The 22,993-nt window shown below is 44.6% G+C and overlaps 2 protein-coding genes across 11 annotated transcripts in view; both read left to right on the forward strand.

The window, feature by feature from the left end:
- The window catches only part of ptprfa (protein tyrosine phosphatase receptor type Fa), a 79,194-nt gene extending 71,581 nt beyond the window's left edge, over positions 1-7,613 (forward strand). For all 9 annotated transcript variants that reach the window (XM_054749568.2, XM_054749569.2, XM_054749570.2 and 6 more), the window contains 6 exons: positions 114-301; positions 1,630-1,756; positions 5,698-5,823; positions 6,492-6,646; positions 6,819-6,954; positions 7,315-7,613. In XM_054749568.2, the coding sequence (XP_054605543.1) occupies positions 114-301; positions 1,630-1,756; positions 5,698-5,823; positions 6,492-6,646; positions 6,819-6,954; positions 7,315-7,383 (801 nt within the window). In that variant the 3' untranslated portion in view covers positions 7,384-7,613. The remainder of the gene's footprint in view (positions 1-113; positions 302-1,629; positions 1,757-5,697; positions 5,824-6,491; positions 6,647-6,818; positions 6,955-7,314) is intronic.
- A 6,539-nt stretch (positions 7,614-14,152) lies between these two features.
- The window catches only part of kdm4aa (lysine (K)-specific demethylase 4A, genome duplicate a), a 40,882-nt gene continuing 32,041 nt past the window's right edge, over positions 14,153-22,993 (forward strand). For both annotated transcript variants that reach the window (XM_015962248.3, XM_015962249.3), the window contains exon 1: positions 14,153-14,275. The gene's annotated coding sequence lies outside the window, so the exon portion shown is untranslated. The remainder of the gene's footprint in view (positions 14,276-22,993) is intronic.

Raw genomic sequence — 22,993 nt, forward strand, 5'->3', positions numbered from 1 at the left:
AATAAAGTGCTGTGTGTATTTTGAGACATTGTCTGGAATTTGTGTAGCTGCAGTATCCCCTCTGGGGATCATCAAAAGAGCGTACAAGACTAAACTGTTCCTCTTGTCTGCAGAAACTGACTTCTACAGCAAACTTTAAAGCACAAAATATGAGATTCATCAGTGCTAACTTGCCGTGTAACAAGTTCAAGAACCGCCTCATCAACATTTTGCCGTTTGAATTCACCCGCGTCTGTCTGAAGCCAATCAGAGGGGTGGAGGGCTCTGATTACATCAATGCCAGTTTTATCAATGGATACAGGTGAGTCCAGAGAGCTCACAGTTATGGCTGAGTTGTGGAGGGGGGGGGGGGGGGGAACACCTAGACATCCCTCTGCATTTCCTTCCTGTTGATGTCTCTTTGAACAATTACTACCATGAAAAACAACCAAATCATGTAAAATCATCACAAGACAAACTTTTACTTGTCTTTAAAAAGAGATTTGATTTTATCACACATGGCTTTAAAACGACTGAGAAAAAAGCAACTAGACTTCTCTGTTAGTTGAGTAACTATTTTTTTCCCTGAATTCACAAGGATTTTTTTTTTGGTTATTCTAAATTTCTTTAAAAACTAGATTCAACCATTTAAACTCAGCACAAGAAAGAAGAAGAAAGGAAAAAGTCAAGACATTTGTGTTTATTTATTTGTTTATTTTTTGGCTGTTCCTATGCTCTATGACAATAAATGTGTTAATGGAAAGCCTGATCATTCACCTTCATCACAAGTTAGAAAATCCATGCATTGTCAATGTGCTGATGCTCAGCTAGGGAAACAGAATGTTAACCTTGTTTTGCTGTGCAGGTTGCATCTGATTACATGGGTAGAGGATGAAAGTTGTAACGAACTGAAAGCACAAAACTCCCTAAAAGCCATCTGTGTCATGGTCTGCGTCTGCCCCTTCCTTCATGTGCCTCCTGGTGTTTCTCCATCCTCTCTAGGTGCTCCTTTTGTGTCTTCTAGCGCCCTCATGTGTCATGTCTGCGTCTTCCTCATGTGTCTCCTGGTGTTCCCCATTTGCCCTCTAGGTTTCCCCCCTCAGACATCCCTTTCCCAGGTCCTGTGCTCTCTTGGCCCCCTCTTAGCCACGCCCCTGTTGTTTCTTTCTATGGTGTTTTCCTTTAGTGTGAGCTTCCCCTTAGTATATTAGTCATGGTTCGTGCTTTCTGGTCTTTTGTTTTTCTCTTAGGTCATTTCCCTTTGTTACAGCCTTTCAGTGTTTAGTGTTTTCTTCCTCCTCCCTGATTTAGTCATTGCCTTCACCTGGTCCTCCTCCCACACCCCACACACCTGCAGCTCATCTCCCTCTCATCTTCCCAGTCTATATAAGCCCTGTCTTGTCTCTTTGTGGTTGTCGGTCCATTGTGTTTGTATTCTGTCAGCGTTTGTTCGTGCTCTTGGTGAGCTTTGTTTCTCCTGCTTTGGAGTTTTGGACTTTAGGCTCGCTGCCTTTGGATTTATTTTTGGTCATCCTCAAATAAAAGGATTTTTTCTTTATTTCTACTCCTGCCTCGTGTCATCCTGGGTTGCTGCATATTTGGGCCCTAAACATCCTCAAAATGTGACAATCTGTCTTCTTTAACCTACAGGCACCAGGGAGCGTACATAGCCACCCAAGGTCCTCTAGCTGAAACCTCAGAAGACTTTTGGAGAATGTTGTGGGAACACAACTCCACCATTGTTGTCATGCTCACCAAACTGCGAGAGATGGGACGGGTAAAACAGTACAGTCATTCTCATGTCCTAAATCATGAACCACTGTTATGTTTGAGGCTTGAATGAAGTATGGTTTTATATTTAGTTAACCTGCTTCGTAAGATCAAGCACAAGTGTAATAAGGTACAACTTTTACTGATAACAAAAAGTCTCCAGATCAAATATAGAATGCAAACTAAATTTAACCAAGTAGGATCTGTTAGGTCAGTGATTCCCAACCAGGGATCTGCTACCCCTAGTGGTGCGTGGGAGTACGTGGAAAAATTTACATTTCATTACCCAGATGATGACAGCATTCGCCCTGGTAAAAAAAATAATAATAATAAGGCATTGGACTGGGACGGGTTATGCTTGAATATGCAAATAAATTATTGCACAGTAAAATTTGGTTGATATATTGTCAATTATCTATTTAGGCCGATTGTGACCGTGCATGAGTTATTTTTTAAGCTGCGTCAGTTAACACTAATTCCCTTAAATGCCATTTATTTATGTATTTTTTGCCCTTTTTTTTTCAAGCACACAATAAAAACACAGACTTCCAAACTTTTGGACATCTCCCAAGATTTAGTCTGAACAAATTTCCATCTGCAGCTGTTTCTCTCCTTAATAACGCTTGAGGTTGTGCAGCTCCTCTGTCCCCGTTTCTCTGCGTGGCCGGTGCGTACCGCGGGTCTGACCTCTAATAACCCCAGACCCGCTGGTTGCTCAACCAGAGGCAGAGAGAACGAATAAACCTCCAACTTATTTATTGTCAACAAAAAAAACGCAGCAATGCATCATTTTACCTTCAGTTATCCTTACTGAAGCAACACTTAACTTCTATGAGAAAATGAAAAAGAAATGATTAAACGAATCAGGAAAGTAGGAAGAAATGTTATTTCTGTGTTTACATTTTTCATATATTACTATAATTTTGTGTTACCATCACATTTAACTTGATTTTTATTTAAATATCTTCATCTTTATTCATTTCATGAGGATTTTTGTGTAGAAAGAAAGAAAGAAAGAAAGAAAGAGAGAAAGAAAAGGAAAAAAAGAGAGAGAAAAAAGAAATTTTTATTCGGTCAACAACAACAATTTATCAATTTTACATAAAAGTAATCAAGCAACCGAAAAAAGGAATAGGTTGAAGCCTAGTGGCCTATCTTAACTCCCACAGAGATAATCAAATCCTTAACCAAGGCTGTGTTGCTGTGTTTGAAGATTGATTCATAACACAACATAAAAACAACTTGAAAGATTTATTTTTAAAAGGTTTTGAACGTTAAATGTTCAATAATTTTTGGAAGGATTTGTTCTGCTGAAATTCATCTTGTATGTGAGAATGTAAAACCAGTCATGTTATAAATAAATAGAAGAAACTAGGGCTGCACAATAACAGATAAATATCACAATGAATGGTCAGCAAACGGAAGCATGATGTTTTTTTAACAAATCAAATAGAGCTCTTCACCCATTTGGCCAATTGGGTGGGCTCTCATAGGTTAGATGCCCGCCCCCGAGGCGGACGGCGCTTAAATTTGATGGTTAGCGAACACCTGAGTTAGCTTTGTTCTGCTCTTTCTGCTGATTCTGCTTTTCCCGGGATCCACTGATGGTCTTTTCTTGTTCATTTTCTTTTTCCCTTTCATCACATCTTTTGCTTTTCTAATTTTTATGATTTTTTGGTCACTTTTTAATGTCTTTGTTTCTGATCATTTTTGTTCCTGAGTTAAGTTTTTATTTATCGCAAGTAATATCGTCATTGCAATATTAATCACTGTTATTGCAGGTTTTCCTAATATTGTGCAGCCCGAGAAGAAAATAATATATTGTAACACAGATTTTAGGCCACATGGCCCATTCCTACCCAAATGAATAATAAACCAGCTTTTATCAAGCACCCCCCTATCCTGGAAGTTTTCCATGTCTCTGCTTCAGCCCTCCTGATTCACGTATTTGCATCGTCTTCTCAGGATGACATCAAGTGCTGCAGAAACCTGTTAATCGTTCGTTCATTTAGATCAGGTGTGTGGCAGCAGAGAAACACCTAAAACATGTAGGATAGGGGAGCTGAGGTTTAGAGTTAAGAAACATTACATGAAGGAAAAACCAGAGCAGGGCTGCAGCTGCTACTGATGGAGGCCCTGAAGCCTCGTTCACACCAAATGCAGAATGGATGCAATCCAGTTTCACATGGATCAGAAATCACTGAGTCCAATCAGAGCATTTACAATGGCTGTGGTATGGATCCGAATGCAGAGTTCCAGAAAGTTTCCACATAGAATCTATTTTTTCTGGATCCTGCATGAAGATTGTTAAAGTTAAAGATTTCACCTGAGAAGTTAGACGTGATTCAATGCTAAGGATATTTAATAAAATTGTAATAATTGGGGGAATATGCCTGACCCAGGACATGCAGAATCAACACAACAACGGTGAGTGGTAGAAAAATAACTATTAATAAGGAGGAACTTAAGGTGCACTGGAACCCAGAGAGTGGCCGAAAACGGCAGAGTGGGGTCTAGGGGAAAAACAAATCCAGATGAATGCAGAAATGGTAACAGGAGGAAGTTGATCTTGTTGTTTAAGTGACTTCCAAGGAAGAATGAGGGCCTAAACTCTGGGGGGGAGGGGATCAGGTCCGAAGGTGAGGGTCTGGAGGGTCCAAGGTGGGTGGTGGGAGAGCGAGGCGGTCGCTGAGGGAGAACAGGAATGGTCCTGGTGGGTCCGGTAGTTGTTCAGTAGAGTGTGAAGCCGAGCGGGTCCTGGGAGGCAGGTTGTGAGGTTCTGTAGGCAGGTAAAACAAGATATCAGAATAACGTCTCTGATTTAGGTCACAAACTCAAGTTCCTAAGGTGCTATAGTGGTGGTTGCTACCAAGCTGAGGTAATCATCCGACGAAATGAAGCTTCTCCGTTCCCCTTTTGTGCGCTGGCCGCCTGATGGTAGATTTGGAGCAGCTGGCTCTCCCGGAACCTCCCACCTGAAAGCAAGCTCACAGATGTTATAGAGTAGGTCTCACCTTGGACCGTGACAGAAATGATTTTCATTTAATAATCAGTTGTACGTTCTACTTTTGTCAACACATTTGACTTAGGGGATACTCATGGTCTTATTAAACTTGGGTTGATCTCATCCTTCTTTTGCTAAATTTTATTTACCAAACATCTTCTAACTGGCTTGTTTAACTTTTTAACCATTTGTTTAACAGTTCAAGCCTGTAAGTTGATTGATTTGTTTAGACAGAGGCAGAAGTGTGATACATAACTTTAACAGGGTATCCGCGGGGCCTTAAAAAGACTTAAAAAGACTTAAATTAGCTTTTCCAAATTTAAGGTCTTAAAAATCCTTAAAAATGACTAATAATCCTTAAATACAGCTTTCAAAGGTCTTAAATTACCAAAGACCCAATAAACAAGATTCTTTTATTTCTATTAAATTTTCCTGAAATTGTAGTTAGTCTTCATTAATTTTTTGTGTATGACATTGGCATAAGCAGAACCGTACACACTGGTTGGTTGTGAAAGGGGGCTATTTTTAGATGAGCACATTAGCTGGTTAAGCTAGTGGGAGCTTGCACCATGGGGAAGTGCAAGTTTAATGGTAACTGGATGGCTAATTCCACGTTTGCGACGTGGTTAGCACCGGTTCCAGGCAATAGCTGGAAACTATAGCTTAAATTTAATTTTAAAAATGGCTTAAATTTGGTCAAAGTGGCCTTAAAAAAGGTCTTAAACGTCTTAAATTTGGCTGCCTTAAACCTGCAGATACCCTGTTTAATATCATCAGCAGTCCTCTGAGGCTCATTTAAAGAAGCAGCAGCCATTTCTTCAATGCTTTCTGTTTTTTTGGTAATTCAAACGTTCACTGTTTTCTAAGTCAACCCTTATCATTTGCTTAGCTGATGAATAAATCCTTATTCTAATGGTTAATTTTCTCCTGCGTTTGTTCCATAGGAGAAGTGCCATCAGTACTGGCCAGCTGAGTGTTCTGCACGCTACCAGTACTTTGTTGTTGATCCTATGGCTGAATACAACATGCCTCAGTACATCCTGAGAGAGTTTAAGGTCACAGATGCCAGGGTAGGTTCTGTTCTCCCACATGCAATTGCAATTGCTTAATGTTCCTCTATTTGATGGTTTTATTATAAATGCATCATTCTTTGATGCATTTTATTTCATGCATGTGGTTGTTTTGTGTTTTTCAGCCCATCAAGCATAAAATACTTCTGAGGATTTCTCTTTTTCTAGTGTTTGACTGGACTCAATCTGATTGGAATTATATCATATTTGTCAGAAATTACTATAGTTTTCTAACTTAAGAGATACAGGAGTAACTGAACCCACCTAAGTGCAGACCTGTGGAAAGAACCTGTGCTTCAGTTAAAAACATGCCTTATTTTAAAGATGGTAATGGGAATTATTTTAATTGTTTGTATCCATAAAAACAACGTAGGGGTTTCTAGTGAACAAGTAGCACTGTATTAATCACGAGTATTAATGAAATAATATGAACAACATTTCAGGGTGAAACATGCCAACAACCTGCTTTCTGCAATAAAACGACAGAAACACGTAAATGAATATTAGTATTAAGTACTGAAGGCACCTCATTTGGTGTTTGGGCCACCCTCCCATGTTGGTCTACAGGACGCCTGTTCAGGACAATCTGACTGTGATGGGACAGGATTTGTCTAACAGTCAGGGCTGTGGTTTTGTGTGTAAGAGGACTCTAAATCTTTCTTCATCAGGATGGCCAGTCAAGGACCATCAGACAGTTTCAGTTTACCGATTGGCCAGAGCAAGGGGTGCCCAAAACTGGGGAGGCTTTCATCGACTTCATTGGCCAAGTCCATAAAACTAAAGAGCAGTTTGGACAGGATGGACCAATCACTGTGCACTGCAGGTACTTGTGTGGGCTCTTGTTGTAGTTCTTTGGGATTATTCTGTTGTGGTTTTTTTAGTGAAAGAAGGCGACTATAATGTCCGGCTTAGGCTGAGGCCCTCTTGTTTGGAGTCATTTTGTACGCTTGATGTCCCAGAGTTGATGGATGTTGATGTTTCTGTGTGTCGGGCAGTGCTGGTGTTGGACGAACTGGTGTGTTCATCACCCTGAGCATCGTGCTGGAGAGGATGAGGCATGAAGGAGTGGTCGACGTCTTCCAAACTGTGAAGATTCTCCGGACTCAGAGGCCAGCAATGGTTCAGACTGAGGTATCTCTTTGTACACACTGGCTGTTACTGAACAGACTGAGTTTATTAATGCTGATGACAGTTTCTCTCTATCATCGTTTTAAACTGGATGAAATCTGTGGAATCTATTGTCACTCGTCATCATATAAAAACTATATTAAAGGGACAGCTCGGGCGTTGTGGAGTGGGTGTCTACCTGCAGTAGAGAGCTTGTAGATCAGCTTATAGACTAAAGTGTAAACTAACAGACCATTTTTAACCATAACGGTGGAGCCCTAGTTCACTTTATGCTTTATGTGAACAATAAAAAAAGCTATTTTTGGTCATTCATAACCTAAGTATGTCCATGTGAAGCTGATTGTGTTTGTTTTGTTTCCATAGGACCAATACCAGCTGTGCTACAGGGCTGCTTTGGAGTACCTAGGAAGCTTTGATCACTATGCAACATAACTTTACCCTGGTTAACCACTTAGGAGAATTCCTCTGAGACATATGAGACATATTCAGGCCACTCTGTGTCCCTGGTACCTCTGATGAATAGAAAGTAGGACTGGTAAAGAGAGGACCCCAGTCAGACTCAGATCCGAGGAAACACAAGATGGTGACTGCTGCTATGATACTACCCCAGCCCTCCAACAGAAGCCTTCCAATTGTCAACCCCCCAAAAATGAAGTTATGCCTCATTCTGATTTCTACTTTGCTCCCAAACATATGCCTCTTCCTAACGGGAAAACAGTTTGTATGTTTTAATTTTATCCCAGTGTTGTTATGTATATAAATAATTTTGTAATCGCAGACAAGTCAGTTTTCAACAAGTTTTAATTTTTTTTTCTTTCACTGATTATTTTCCCATATAATTGGCATTTACTTTCAGCATGCAAATTTCAACTTTCCACATTGTAGCTAGTCCAAAGGTACAGTGTTTTTATGTATTTACCTATTTACACACTTGATGTGGAGATAGGTGGGTAACAGTGCACAACCTAACAAAAGGATGTAGACTTATCGTTTGATCACTTGGAGGAAACTCAATATTTTGTGGTTATTTTTACATATTGGGTATCAAAAGAAAGAATGGACTTAGGGAAAGGTTTGTGTTTTGAACCTGTTTCTGTCATAGAACAGACGTTCACGATAATATTTCAGTCATTTAGGGAAACTTGGACACAATTTGTTCTGCAGTTGATAACATTTCTTAACCTTTAGAAGAAGACAAACCATCCATTGTTTTTCTTTAGTCAGTGTGTTGTACAAGATCATAGGGAGCCTTTCAGGGTACACCTTGAAGAGACCTGTCACAAGACCAAAACAAGGACACACCAGGAACATATTTCAGTCATCTTCAAAACACCTGGTTTCAACTGAAGTCCAATTAATTTCAGGTCCAGATCCAATCTAACTACAGCTAACACATTCAGATTTAGTGAAGTATAAAAATTTTTTTTATAAAATATAAATTTAAAGGGTTTCAGATTTAATCTTCATACAATTAAGAATCTTCTGATACCTAACCTTTATGTTCTGGGGCCGTTAAACACAAACTAACTGAGCACCAACCCTACAGATGACCCACATGTGTTCAGGGAGGTCATGTGACCTCCAGCTGAGATTTGGACTCAAAGCAACACGCTAACAAGCACAAGGCCTCAGCGATAAATAATGAATACAGGATCATTTTATGAATCTTTATTTTATTTATCAACTATCATGCAGGAAAACCTCTTTGTAAAGTTATGATGATCCACCTGACAGATCTGACATCAGGAGGTCTTCCACTTAAGTCAGAAAAACTAAGGTGGTTTCTTCATGGATCAGTCCCATCTGACCAACAGATTGCATAGAGAATAATTTAGATTATACCTGGTGAACACTACAGCTCACATTCACCCTTTCACAAACCCTTTAGAAGATTGGGCACATGTGTTGGAGAAGCTAAGATCAAACCACCAACATCCTGATGGTTTAAATCTTCACCGAGTCGTACAAAGATGCTAGCCTCAGTGTAAAGAGAAGACCTCTGGACTGGTCAAAAGTTATATTATCTATTATGTTTTGTTATCTGTTACTTTATTGTTAGTTAAAAGCAGAGATTTGGGGATTTTAATGTTTCTACCTTCCAATAAACTATTTTTGCAATGGTTAAAATCAGTGTATTTTTCACTCTTTAGTTCATATTTATTGTTAATTTGTAACGTAGTAGAACAAAGACCACACCAGCCTCATCAGCTACCATGAAGATACATATGTCAAGATAGGAATCACCAGCTTATAAAGAGCAAAGAGCTGTGGGTCTGAAGCAGTTATGTGACGACTTTAGCTCCAACTCCACGGCGATAAGCAAACTGAGGGTCATGGTAAATGGCCTGTATTTGATATGGTGCTAACTAGGGTTCTGTAACCCCCCAAGGTGCTTTACAACACAATCAGTCACACACACACTGTTGTTGTTGTTACTATTGTTGTTAGCCTCAAGGGCAAAATGCCGATTATCACTTGTAAGTCGCTTTGGACAAAAGCGTCTGCTAAAAACATAAACATAAACACTGGGGTTGATGAGCTACATTGTAGCTGCCACAGACAGAAGTGAGGTTGTCATGCACAAGTGCCAGTCCCGTCGCAAACCAGCAGCAGCCAAGGAGTGTCTTAATGACTACAACAGATGGGGCTTGAACCTGCAACCCTTTGATTATGAGGCAGGCACTTAACTTCTCTGCCACCATCCTGTTGATTGCTTATTCAGGTGGGCCAAGTACAGTGGAAGATTTTCATGATCTGTGGTGATGTTCAATAATCATTAAAGAGCAAGTCACCGCCCATAAGAAACTCACTGCACTACCCCTTCATGTATGAAAAATGCAACAAATGCTGTTGCCTGGCAGACAGAGAGGGCAGAGCCACGGACAAATACAAACAGGCTCACAACGGCATTGTGACATCATAATGTACCCAGCTAATGTCATAGTGTACCTCCCAGCCAATAGCGGTGGCAGATTTAAATTCAAATGTAGCGCAGAGGTTTTACCTGACGATGGCGCAGCACTGACAGTTTTAAGCAGAATATTAAACTTTTAACAAAGATGCACTAAAGTGCCAAATGATTGACTACACATGTCTACGGCACGATTAGACACTTATTTATATAGTTTATCAGTTAAATAAAAGTTAATTTGGGGGTGACTTGCGCTTTAAAGACAGATGGGTGAGTTTTTTTAGATACTGGAATGAGGCAGGATTTCCTCCACTGGGACCTTCTGGTGCAGGTGAGAAGATACATCAGTAGAACCTGGTGAAGAGATGCTGCAGAATCACACAAAGCTAGGCTGCACAGATCTTCAGAAGTCTTGGGGCTGATACTGCTGCACTTATCATCAGGGCATTGATGCTTTTAATTTGAAGGAGAAGAAGAAGAAAATATCATTTTTATAGTGCCTCTCAAGAAAAGAATCACGAGGCGCTTCACAAAAACAAAAAATGTTAAATTATAAAAAAGAATTTAGAAAACGGTTAAAAATATATTTAAAACGAGCAAAAAATAGACAATTGTGATTAAAAAATGTTGGGAAAGAGACAGAGTGAATAGGAAAGAGGGAAATCAGTGGATCCTGAGGAAGGTGGAATAGGTGGGGAGAGCAGAATAAAGAGAGAGTGGTGAAGAAGGTCATACAAAAGCCAGCTTGAACAAGTGAGTCTTCAGCTGCTTTTTAAAGGAGACCACTGAGTCCACCGATCTCAGGCTCAGGGGGAGAGAGTTCCAGAGTCTGGGGGCCACAGCAGCAAATTATCTGTAACTTTTGGTCTTTAGCCTGGTGCTGCACAACCAGTAGGCTTTGGTCACTGGACCTCAGGGACCTGCTGGGGGTGTAGGGACTAAGAAGATCACCAATGTAAGATGGTGCTTGTCCATGTAAGGCCCTATAGACCAGAACCAGGATCTTGAAATGAACCCTGAAGTTGACTGGCAGCCAGTGAAGCTGGAGGAGAAGCAGGGTGATGTGGGTGTGTTTGGAGGACTTGGTCAGAAGCCGAGCACAGGTGTTCTGAACCACCTGTAGACGGTTCAGGGAGGTTCTGCTCAGACACGTGAAAAGAGAGTTACAGTTGTCTAAGCGTGAGATGAAGGTGTGGAGAACTGTCTCAAGTTCAGAGTGGGACAGAATGGGACTCAGCTTAGCAATGTTCCTGAGATGGAAGAAAGAAGAGCAAACAAGAGAACTGACATGAGAATCCAGGGTGAGAGCTGGGTCAAAGGTCACACCAAGATTCCTGATGGAGGGTTTGGTGTGAGAAGCAAGCTGACCAAGAGAGTCTCTGACTTTGGGAAGCAGCTTGTCTAGGGCACAGATGAGGATCTCAGTCTTATCTTCATTCAGCTGAAGAAAGCTCCCAGCCATCCAGGTTTTGATAGAGTCTAAGCAGGTGTGTAACAGCTGCAGCTTAGACATCTCATGGGGCTTAAAGGAGATGTACAGTTGGATGTCATCTGTGTAAAGATGGTAGGAGAGTCCTTTGAAGGAGCTCAGGATGTGCTGAAGAGGAAGCAGATAGAGGAGGAAGAGCAGAGGCCCCAGCACAGAACCTTGTGGGACACCATGGGTAAGGTATGGGTAAGGTATGTGGAGGACCTAAACTTGGAGACTGCCATAGAAAAGGAGCGCTCAGAAAGATAAGAGGAGTACCACTCCAGAACAGATCCTGATAGGCCTACCCAGTCTCTCAGCCTCTCCAGTAGCAGGTGATGGTCAACAGTGTCAAAAGCTGCAGTCAGATCCAGCAGGACCAGAACAGAACAGTCCCCAGCATCACTGTGAGTCAGAAGGTCAGTAAAGACCTAAGAAGTGCTGTTTCAGTAGAATGAGCTCTATGAAAACCTGACTGGAAGATATCATAGATGTTATGTTGATCAAGAGCAGCTGTGTGAGTTGTGTAGCCACAACCTTTTCCAAGATCTTGGAGATCAACGGAAGTTTAGAGATGGATCTGAAGCTGCTATGGAGAGAGGCGTCAAGATTCGGTTCTTTAAGAAGTGGGTGGATTACAAAGTTTTTAAAGTAAGCAGGGACCTGACCAGAAACCAGAGAATTACCGTAGAAAAACCGTTAATTATAGAGAGCACGCTGGGACCGATGGACTGCAAAGCACTTTTAAACAAAGATGAGGGTAAGATGTCGAGGGGGCATGCAGAGGTCTTCATAGAGTTAACTAGTTTGGTTAACTCAGGCGAAACAGGAGCAAAGCTATCTAGGATGATGGGCCTGGTTGGAGTCGGGAGAGACAGCGATAAGGCTGAAGGAGAGATGCTAGATCTAACCTTATTGACTTTGTCCACAAAGAAAGACAGAAAGTTCTCACAGTCTGCAACAGAGTGGATGGAGGCTGTAGGCGTGGCAGGAGAGACGATGCTGCTGATGGTGTTAAACAGCACCTTGGGGTTCCCTTTGCGCTGGGACTCCAGGCTGGAAAAATAGGAAACCCTCGCGTCTCTGACTGCAGAGTTAAAGGATGTCAGAAGATCCTTTAGGTGCAGCCAAGCCCCCACAATGCAACTCAGAAATTGGTCTCAACCCAGAAGTACCAAAAATTGCAGTTCCACCATCATCCGCTGGGGGCTGGTGTCAGGAGCGAGCAAATCCTCATTGACTCCCATGTTAAAAATACCAATTTCACAGCAGAAATAAACATGTTTACAGCCTGGTACCAAAACATGTTTTGGGTTTAAATTATCTAGTTTACACTAATGACAACTCTGAGGGGGGTGAATTTTTTCTCACTCTTCTGTTTAAGTGTATTAAAAGCATAAAATTCTGTATAATTAATGAGCATCAGACCCACGTGACCACCACCACAGACCCACGTGACCACAGAGCTAGCTCCGTGGAAAGGCCTCAGTAGAGCCTCGGTCTGGCTTGGAAACTGCTCCGGGATTTTGAGTCTCTGTGTTTGTGTATTCTTTTTTGGATATTTTTTGTGCAATTGTTGGACAAAATGACTTGCTGTGGCATTAATTGCACTAATAGAGCATCCAAGGAGTCTCCACTTCATTTTTTTCGGTAAGTAAAATTATATTTATGTATTTTAGGTCACTGCCGAGCTGAGCTAAGATTTTAACATGTACTGTTTAACCATGAAATTTAAATGTAATAGGGTAACCCCTAGTGCATTTAACATAATGCTGCATTTTAGAAAATGGGTTGAAATATAACATGTTGGTGGAGCTGGGTTCTGACTATCAGCTTGTGGAGCTCTCGGGAGACCGATGTTTTCCACCCGTTTCTCCCCTGGCTTCGCGGCTTCTATTTGCTGCGCGGGCTGCCGGCTTGTGGAGCTCTGGGATGGAAACCTTTCCACCCGGTTCTCCCCAGCAACAGCTCTGCACATCTCAGATCGCAGCGGCGCTTGTCTGCTGTGCGGCTGCCGGCTTGTGGAGGTCTCGGAGACCTCTGTGTTCCACCCGGTTTTACCCAGCGGTCAGCTCGGCGTATCTCTGACTCAGAAGCTCTGGTGTTGTGCACAGTTAACTCCGGTTGTAGCTAGGTTGCTACGTCCGTTAGCTTAGCTCCCACCTCCGCATTATGGGTTAGCTTCAGATTAGCTTGTAGCTAGTTCAATCGGGTGTCATCAGTTGATCCCAGCCTTACAGCCACACCCTCAGCTCCACCTCTCTTCCCTTTTGTGGAATTGTCTGGGCTTGACGGAACCTGTGACACAGTCAAAATGGCGGTGGTGGCCACCTCCCATTTTAGTACAAAAACGTATTATTGTAGCCTATGGAAACCTATTGTCCATATATTTATGTCGATGGGTGCAGCAGATGGACGTGGAGATGGGTTTTCTTCCACAAGCTCTTAATTTTTCTGCACTGGGGCTTCAGGCTGCGATGGCTGTCATTAAACCAGGGAGCAGTTCACTGCAGGAACTGATCTGGTTCTGACAGGACAGATGTTGTAAGATTATTTTTATATAATTGTTATTTATGGATGATCTAATATCTGGAACTCACCAGAGTATGTATTTAATATTAATAGAGTATGTATTTAATATTAACCGTGATAATTAGAGCCAACAAACTAGTGTGTTTTTGACTAAAACTCACTGTTTTCTGCGTTTCGAGTTCAAACGGTACAAAGCAGATCCCAAGCTGCGTCACTATAGGAGGGCGTGGTCTTTCAAAACTATGGCATTCTGATTGGCTGTAGGAATACCGATGTAAACAAACACAAATACACTCTGCGCATGCGTTTCGGGAATAATGGAGGACAGTATCTTTTCACCGTAGTGATGATGTCTGTTTCTGCTCTGTCTTTTACAATCTGACGAAAACTCCTCATTCTGCACTTCAGCGTTTGTAAGTTATTGTAGGTCATTTTAAAAAGGAGCTTACGGATACAGAGACAACTTACTTTAAGTTTGTTTTGAAGTAAATGGCGGTCAGAAACAATCCATGTTTGCTAGTCGGTTAGCTGAAAGCAGAGGGAGGCAGCTGTCAAATTCTCTGAGTCCGCTACTCTTCTATCGGTGCGTTTTCATGAGATTTGTCCCCGTCGCTTCGGCTGCTGCAGGTCGGATTCTCTCGGTGTTGTTGTGGCACGTTAGTAGATGCAGGCAGGAAGAAGATGGTTGTTTATTTTTTGTTGATATAACTTTTTATTTATTTCCTGAGACGCCGGAGAACGTTCTTGTTGTTAGCATACCGGCTAGCGGACCGTGTCGCTGCAGGGCCATGTTCTGGGTCAGAGTTCAGTAGAAGTTTGCCCAAATGTCAGCTCTGATCAGCAGCTGTTAAGTTTTGTTTGTCACCAGCTCTTTGGTGGAAACATCTCATTTTTGGAGACAGTTTGGAGAATTGTGGATGTTTTATGCAGCAAGTTAGTAAATGCTTGTTGCATTGCATTATTGCTGAAACTTGTTTAAGTCATTTACCTTATACAGAATTTACTTTTCAAACGGAATCAGTGCTTTTCAGAAGCACTGCTGAAATGGTCAGCTTGATCATTTTGTCCCAAAACACAAAGGAAATGTAGGATTCGGCCTAATCACTATTATAATCTATACTTTTTATGATGGGCTTGTAACGTTTAGACTTGAAATCAAAATTTTGTGTGTTCAAATTCAAACTCATGGTAAACATAAGTGCATCCTCTGTCACTTTTCGATTTTTAGGGAAATTTTAGGTAACACTTTACAATAAGGGTCTCTTTATTAATGCTACTTAGTGCATTATAAATAAACTATTAAATAAAGTATTAACAACTGCTTAACCCAGTTATGTAATGCATTACTAAGCATACACCCCCCTCCTCCAGCCCTTTGTCCCTAACTAAACTTAATAATAGTGATAACGTTAGAAAAGGGACCCTTATTGTAAAGTGTTAACACATTTTTTTAAAGGTGAGGTTGACTGAAAAACTATTTTTTCTTAATATTTCTGATTATGTTTGGTCACTCAAAGTTTTTCATGCAGGCTGAACATGTAAATAGTCTCCTACACCTATCTCCTGCATTAGCTTATGACAGAAAATAGAGAGTGAAACTCTAGAATTTGAAAATCCTCACATATCAATGTAACAGTGTGAATTTGCATTCATGGCCTCGCTCATCTTGGCTTGCACCCACCCATAGAAAGGCGTTTCAAAATGTTTTTGCATCGACGAGAGAGAGCAGAGTGTCTTGGTGATAGTGACTAAAACTTGGCTGAACTTGTCATTAATATTGAGTAATCTTGTTGTTTTCTGCACTAGCAAAGTTCTGCATCTCAGAACACGAGCATCATAGCTTTTTAAAATGACTCATAAGGCATTGACTTGCAGTCGAGAACACTGCAAATGTATAGAATAAATGAGTAAACCACACCTTTAAATCAGCCTTAAAAGAATCAGATTGTACATTATTTCATTAGCTTTTAATTAATGCTATGCCTAAACATAGAAGCAGGTTGTTTAAATCAATCAATCAATCAATCAATCAATCAGTCACTACTTTATTAATCCCAGAGGGAAATTAGAGTTTCAGGACACACAATTCACAGATCAGACATACATGGGCAAGACACATGACAAGAATTGGTGACTGTGGTCATTCGCAACCCGAGTTGTGCTACCTTAATAGAGATAAGAGGGTTACATGAGGATTAGTTCAGGTGGAGGGAAAAATGGCACTTCAGAGTTACGCCGGGGACACACCGGCCGCGGAAGCGCCGAGAAGCGAATCGCTCACGAAATTCGGCCGCTGCTCGCCGCTCCTCAGTTCAGATCAGACGCGCCCCAGTCAAGGCGCGCCTCGGCTCAGCTGTAGTTTTTCTTTTAAACACTTGGTGTCCTCCATTTCCTCTCTGCCTTTTCTCAGCTATTTTCCTCTACGTGTGTGTGCGCGCGCATGTGCGTGCATGCGTGCGTGCGTGCGTGCGTGTGTGTGTGTGTGTGTGTGTGTGTGTGTGCGTGCGTGTGTGTGTGTGTGTGTGTGTGTGTGTGTGTGTGTGTGTGTGTGTGTGTGTGTGTGTGTGTGAACCTATGGTATGAGTTGTTTCTGCCAGTTGAATCTCTTGGAACCCGCTCCAATTCTGCAGCTGTATCCTAGCAGTTTCTTCCGAAATGGGTACGTAAATAATCGTGTTTTTCGGGGGTCGTACAGCTCCTTGTGTTTCTCAACTTCCATAATTAATTTAAAGTCATCCATCTTAACTGCTTGCCTCAGACTTTCTGCCTCTCTGTCCTGTTTGCTCCGGTGAAAAGACACCCAAAACCACACACCCCTTCACGTGGTCACACACGCACACAAGTTCGATGTGTGTGTGTGTTCGTGTGGTTTTTCTGCAGTGTCTGATTACGAACACGTTTGACTATTGCGGAATTTTATTTTGAAATGCTTTATTTTGTTAACTTTACCGGCCTGCCTCTTATGTCTAGGTTTGACTTCCTGCCAGAATTGACGCGATTCACCCGCGGCTCGCAAAAAAAATAGAGCCGACGCCGAAATGATCGCTGCACGGCGCGGGCTGGGGCGCCGGCGCGAGGCGATTCGCGGCGCTTCGGCGGCCCATGTGGTCTATAGAATAGCTTAACAAGGGCGCCGAATGAAGGCGGTCCCATTTTCGCGGCGCTTCCGCGGCCGGTGTGTCCCCGGCGTTACCCTCCACCGGGAGGACAGCTTTGCTCTGCAAGAAACACCTCAAACAGATATGCAACAGACTTCAGACTAGGGCTGCAACAACGAATCGATAAATTCGATGAAAATTGATTACTAAAATCGTTGGCAACGAATTGCGTCATCGATTCGTTGTGTTGCACAACTCTTCCAAAAGCCCCCTCCCCTCCCGCCCGCTGTTGCGCGCAGACCGGAGAGCTGGCAGGTGTTTGGAAGAGGAACATGGCAGAAGCAGCGAGACCCAAAAAAAGTCAAAACTTCTAAAGTTTGGGAGCATTTTCAGTTAAATCAGGCGAAGAAATTCGTTACCTGCAACATTTGTAGGTCAGACTTAGCATGGCACGGGAGTACTACGGTGATGATGCAGCATCTTAAACGCAAGCATGTCAGAATCATCAGCGAGGAGGGAGAGAGCTCTGTGTCCGAGTAAGTTAAAAACTTTTCAAAAGTGATTCACCCAAGCCCCGGATTATTACACACACTAGACATGCCCTAAGCTCTTAAAAAAAGTCTATAAAACCGTAAGCGCGACGCTATTGGATGGGCAGGAGGCGCACTCGCGCTGCTGCGAACCGGTTCCGCCGTCACATTCCCGCCGAAACTGGTTGATCACACCGGGGCCAGACTACTAGCATGTGGCTTTACAGCCACAATGTCCTCAGAAGCAAAAACGCTTTTAAAAGGGAGGGAGGAGTCCTAACTGTTGCTGCAGGCGTGTTGTGTGAGAGTGCAGTTATATACTGGTTAATATATTTTTGGGTTCAGTTGCTTTCATGTGGCCTAATGTGAGTCTATTTGGGATCATTGGAATGATCAGCCGCATTTCTTGATGTGACTTTATGGCAGTTGCCCAGGGCATCATCACAAGGAGGATGGCATTCATTTACTTTAGTTTTATTTGGTATTTTTTCAGTCATTTTTGGAAATAGTGATTAATTTTGATTAATTCACAGCCTATGTTTAATTACATTTCAAAATTAGTTGTTTGACACCCCCAATTATAATAAATGTCTACAGATGAGATCAACCAAAACAGATGAGAATTGCCCTTAAAGAGCAAGTCACCCCCAAATAAACTTTTTTTTTTGCTGATAAACTAAATAAACGAGTGTCTAATCGTGCTGCAGACACGTGTCGTCAATAATTTGGCACTTCAGTGCATCTTAGTCTCGTCTCGTCTTCCTCCGCTTATCCGGGTCCGGGTCGCGGGGGCAGCATCCCAACTAGGGAGCTCCAGGCCGTCCTCTCCCCGGCCTTGTCCACCAGCTCCTCCGGCAGGACCCCAAGGCGTTCCCGGACCAGATTGGAGATGTAACCTCTCCAACGTGTCCTGGGTCGACCCGGGGGCCTTCTGCCGGCAGGACATGCCCGAAACACCTCCCCGGGGAGGCGTCCAGGAGGCATCCTGACCAGATGCCCAAACCACCTCAACTGGCTCCTTTCGATCCGGAGGAGCAGCGGTTCTACTCCGAGTCCCTCCCGAATGTCCGAGCTCCTCACCCTATCTCTAAGGCTGAGCCCGGCCACCCTACGGAGGAAACTCATTTCGGCCGCTTGTATCCGCGATCTCGTTCTTTCGGTCATTACCCAAAGCTCATGACCATAGGTGAGGATTGGGACGTAGATCGACCGGTAAATCGAGAGCCTGGCTTTCTGGCTCAGCTCCCTCTTCCCCACGACAGATCGGCTCAGCGTCCGCATCACTGCAGACGCCGAACCAATCCGCCTGTCGATCTCCCGATCCCTCCTACCCTCACTCGTGAACAAGACCCCGAGATACTTAAACTCCTCCACTTGAGGTAGGACCTCTCCCCCGACCCGGAGGTGGCAAGCCACCCTTTTCCGGTCGAGAACCATGGTCTCAGATTTGGAGGTGCTGATCCTCATCCCAGCCGCTTCACATTCGGCCGCGAACCTACCCAGCAAGAGCTGAAGGTCAGAGCTGGATGAAGCTAGGAGGACCACATCATCCGCAAAAAGCAGAGACGAGATTCTCCTGCCACCAAACTCGACACACTCCACACCACGGCTGCGTCTAGAAATTCTGTCCATAAAAGTGATGAACAGAACCGGTGACAAAGGGCAGCCCTGGCGGAGTCCAACCCTCACTGGGAACAGGTCCGACTTACTACCGGCTATGCGGACCAAACTCACGCTCCTCTGGTAAAGGGACTGAATGGCCCTTAACAGAAAGCCACCCACCCCATACTCCTGGAGCGTCCCCCACAGGGTGCCCCTGGGGACACGGTCATAAGCCTTCTCCAAATCCACAAAACACATGTGGATTGGTTGGGCAAACTCCCATGCCCCCTCCATCACCCTTGCAAGGGTATAGAGCTGGTCCACAGTTCCACGGCCAGGACGAAAACCACATTGCTCCTCCTCTATCTGAGATTCAACTATCGATCGGACCCTCCTCTCCAGTACCTTGGCGTAGACCTTTCCAGGGAGGCTGAGGAGTGTGATCCCCCTATAGTTGGAACACACCCTCAGGTCACCCTTCTTAAAGATGGGGACCACCACCCCGGTCTGCCACTCCCTAGGAACTGCCCCCGATGACCACGCAATGTTGTAGAGACGTGTCAACCATGACAGCCCTACAACATCCATAGCCTTGAGATACCCAGGACGAACCTCATCCGCCCCCGGGGCTCCGCCGCTGTGTAGTTGTTTGACTACCTCAGCAACTTCTGCCCCCGAGATCGGACAGTCCATCCCCAGGCCTCCCAGCTCTGGTTCCTCCTCGGGATGCGCATTGGTGGGATTGAGGAGCTCCTCAAAGTATTCCTTCCACCGTCCGACTATAGCCTCAGTTGACGTCAGCAGCTCCCCATCCCCACTGTAAACAGTGTGAGCGAGTTGCTGCCTTCCTCTCCTGAGGCGCCGGACAGTTTGCCAGAACCTCTTTGGAGCCGATCGATAGTCTTTCTCCATGGCCTCACCAAACTCCTCCCACGCCCGAGATTTTGCCTCGGCAACTGCCACTGCTGCACCCCGCTTGGCTATCCGGTACCTGTCTGCTGCCTCCGGAGACCCACAGACCAGCCACGCCCTGTAGGCCTCCTTCTTCAGCCTGACGGCTCCCCGAACCTCTGGTGTCCACCAGCGGGTACGGGGGTTGCCACCATGACTGGCACCGGCCACCTTACGGCCACAGCTAGCAACAGCCGCCTCGACAATCGCAGAGTGGAACAAGGCCCACTCGGACTCAATGTCCCCCACTGCTCTCGGGACGTGGTCAAAGCTCTGCCGGAGGTGGGAGTTGAAGACCGTCTTGACAGGTTCTTCTGCCAGGCGTTCCCAGCAGACCCTCACTATGCGTTTGGGTCTGCCAGGTCTACGCGGCATGTTCCCTTGCCATCTGATCCAACTCACCACCAGGTGGTGATCAGTTGACAGCTCCGCCCCTCTCTTCACTCGGGTGTCCAAAACATACGGCCGCAGGTCAGATGATACGACTACAAAATCTATCATCGACCTGTGACCTAGGCTGCCCTGGTACCAAGTGTACCGGTGGGCATCCTTATGTTCGAACATGGTGTTCGTTATGGCCAAACTGCGGCTTGCACAGAAGTCCAATAACAAAACACCGCTCGAGTTCAGATTAGGTGGGCCGTTCCTCCCAATCACACCCCTCCAGGTCAAGCTGTCATTGCCCACGTGAGCATTGAAGTCCCCCAGCAGGACAATGGAGTCCCCTGATGGAGCACTATCTAGCACTCGTCCCAGGGACTCCAAAAAGGGTGGGTACTCTGAACTGATATTTGGCCCATAAGCACAAACAACAGTCAGGACCCGTTCCCCGACCCGAAGGCGCAAGGAAGCTACCCTCTTGTCCCCCGGGGTAAACCCCAACACACAGGCAGAGAGTCTCGGAGCTAACAAAAAGCCAACCCCAGCCCTCCGCCTCTCACCCGGAGCAACTCCAGCAAAGTAGAGTGTCCAACCCCTCTCCAGGTCTCGGGTTCCAGAGCCAATGCAATGTGTCGAGGTGAGTCCGACTATATCTAGCCGGTACCGCTCAACCTCTGCCACAAGCTCCGGCTCCTTCCCCGCCAGCGAGGTGACGTTCCATGTCCCAAAAACTAGCTTTCTTGTCCGGGGATTGGACCGCCAAGGCTCCCGCCTTGGTCTGCCACCCGATTCGCATTGCACCGGACCCTTCATGTTCCTCCTGCGGGTGGTGGGTCCACAGTTGGACAAGCCCATGTATCCGGTTCGGGCTGGGCCCGGCCGGGCCCCATGGGCGAAAGCCCGGCCACCAGGCGCTCGCTCACGGGCCCCAACCCCAGGCCTGGCTCCAGGGTGGGACCCCGGTAACCCTCCGGGCCGGGTACTCCGACTCTTCATTTTAACCGCCATGAAAGATCCTTCGAACCGTTCTTTGTCTCACCCTTCACCTAAGACCAATTTGTCATGGGAGACCCTACCAGGGGCACTAAGTGCCCCAGACAACATAGCTCCTAGGATCATTAGGGCACTCAAACTCCTCCACCACGATAAGGTGACGGTTCAAGGAGGAGCGACGGTTCAAGGAGGAGTGACGGTTCAAGGAGGAGTTTAAATTTAAATATTCTGCCTAAAACTGGCAGTGTTGTGCCGTTGTCAGGTAAAAACTCTGCACTGTATTTTAATTTAAATCTGCCACCGCTATTGGCTAAGAAGTATGCTATGATGTAAACTGGTACATTATGATGTCACAATGCTGTCGTGAGCCTGTGTGTGTGTGTGTGTATTTGTTAGCGGCTCTGCCCTCTCGGTCTGCCAGGCAACAGCATGTGTTGCATTTTTCAAACGTGAAGTGGGAGTGGAGTTAGACTCTGGTAGGGGTTGACTTGCTCTTTAAGCTGTTTATTTTGGACCAAGCATTTTAGGTCACAGATAGGTGTAGCTTAGGGTCTCTGTCTATACACCTTATAAGACAGTTTAGGTGATGGCATGTTGTTTTTCTGCTATTGAACTGTTTTCTAATAATGTTGTGTTTAATAAAGTGAAGGAAGGAGAGAAATAACGTTTCCCTAGCAGTTTTTAAAAATGTCCCTATGTAATCCGATTAATCGATTAATCGTGTCGAGACCCCATCCGATTAATCGATTATCCAAATAATCGTTTGTCGCAGCCCTACTTCAGACAACACAACATAACATGAGACTCCAATAGGAAGGCGGGGGGGGGGGGGGGGGGGCTGGGATCCTGTTTCCCCCAGCGAGAGCAGCCATCTTTGGCGCTCATCTACTGTACAGTCACAGGTGGGATGGAGATCTTGGGAGAAGCAAAGAGCACATTGACTCCTCCAGTTGATGACCTTTCCAGGCAGAAGCCCACCAATCCGAAGGCGAGGTCGGGTTTTCACAGCATCTGTCTGCATTCCTTTGTGGGGGTTTTAGTTGCTTGCAGCTCAAGGCTACCAGGGCGTCAGATTCAGATAACAAGAATTTGTTTGGGTCAGGCTGAGATAATTTTCCTCTCTGCCTTCAGTCTTTAAACTGATCATTCCAGTCCTTCAGTGAAGCCAATTTTGGGTTTTAAACTTGCCCATATTGTCCGGTGACTCTCTCCGTGATGACATCCATTTTGCGCACTAATACCGGTATCGCAGCTAGAACATTGTCCAGCTTATGATTCACCTCGAGTAACGTCCCAGTCTGAGAAGTCTCCACACGAACGGTGCTTTCCGTGGGTGCGGGTCACCCTCCAATCGCTCCCGTCTTCCCAAATTTCCAGAAAACCAGATATCCTCCCACTCCAATCAGGAGAAATCCAGTGATCATCAGACCAAATATCCACATGTCTTCGATGTCCTCGATGGACAGCTGGGAGAGGCATATGATCTTCCACTCCTTCCAGGAATCCAGCATATATCCCACCGGGTGTGTCTCCTGTGGACATATGGGAGCCCCCTGCTCCATTCTCATTGTTTAAA

This window comes from Nothobranchius furzeri, chromosome 16 (genome assembly GCF_043380555.1).
Source record: "Nothobranchius furzeri strain GRZ-AD chromosome 16, NfurGRZ-RIMD1, whole genome shotgun sequence".
In the NCBI taxonomy this organism is placed as follows: Eukaryota; Metazoa; Chordata; class Actinopteri; order Cyprinodontiformes; family Nothobranchiidae; genus Nothobranchius; species Nothobranchius furzeri.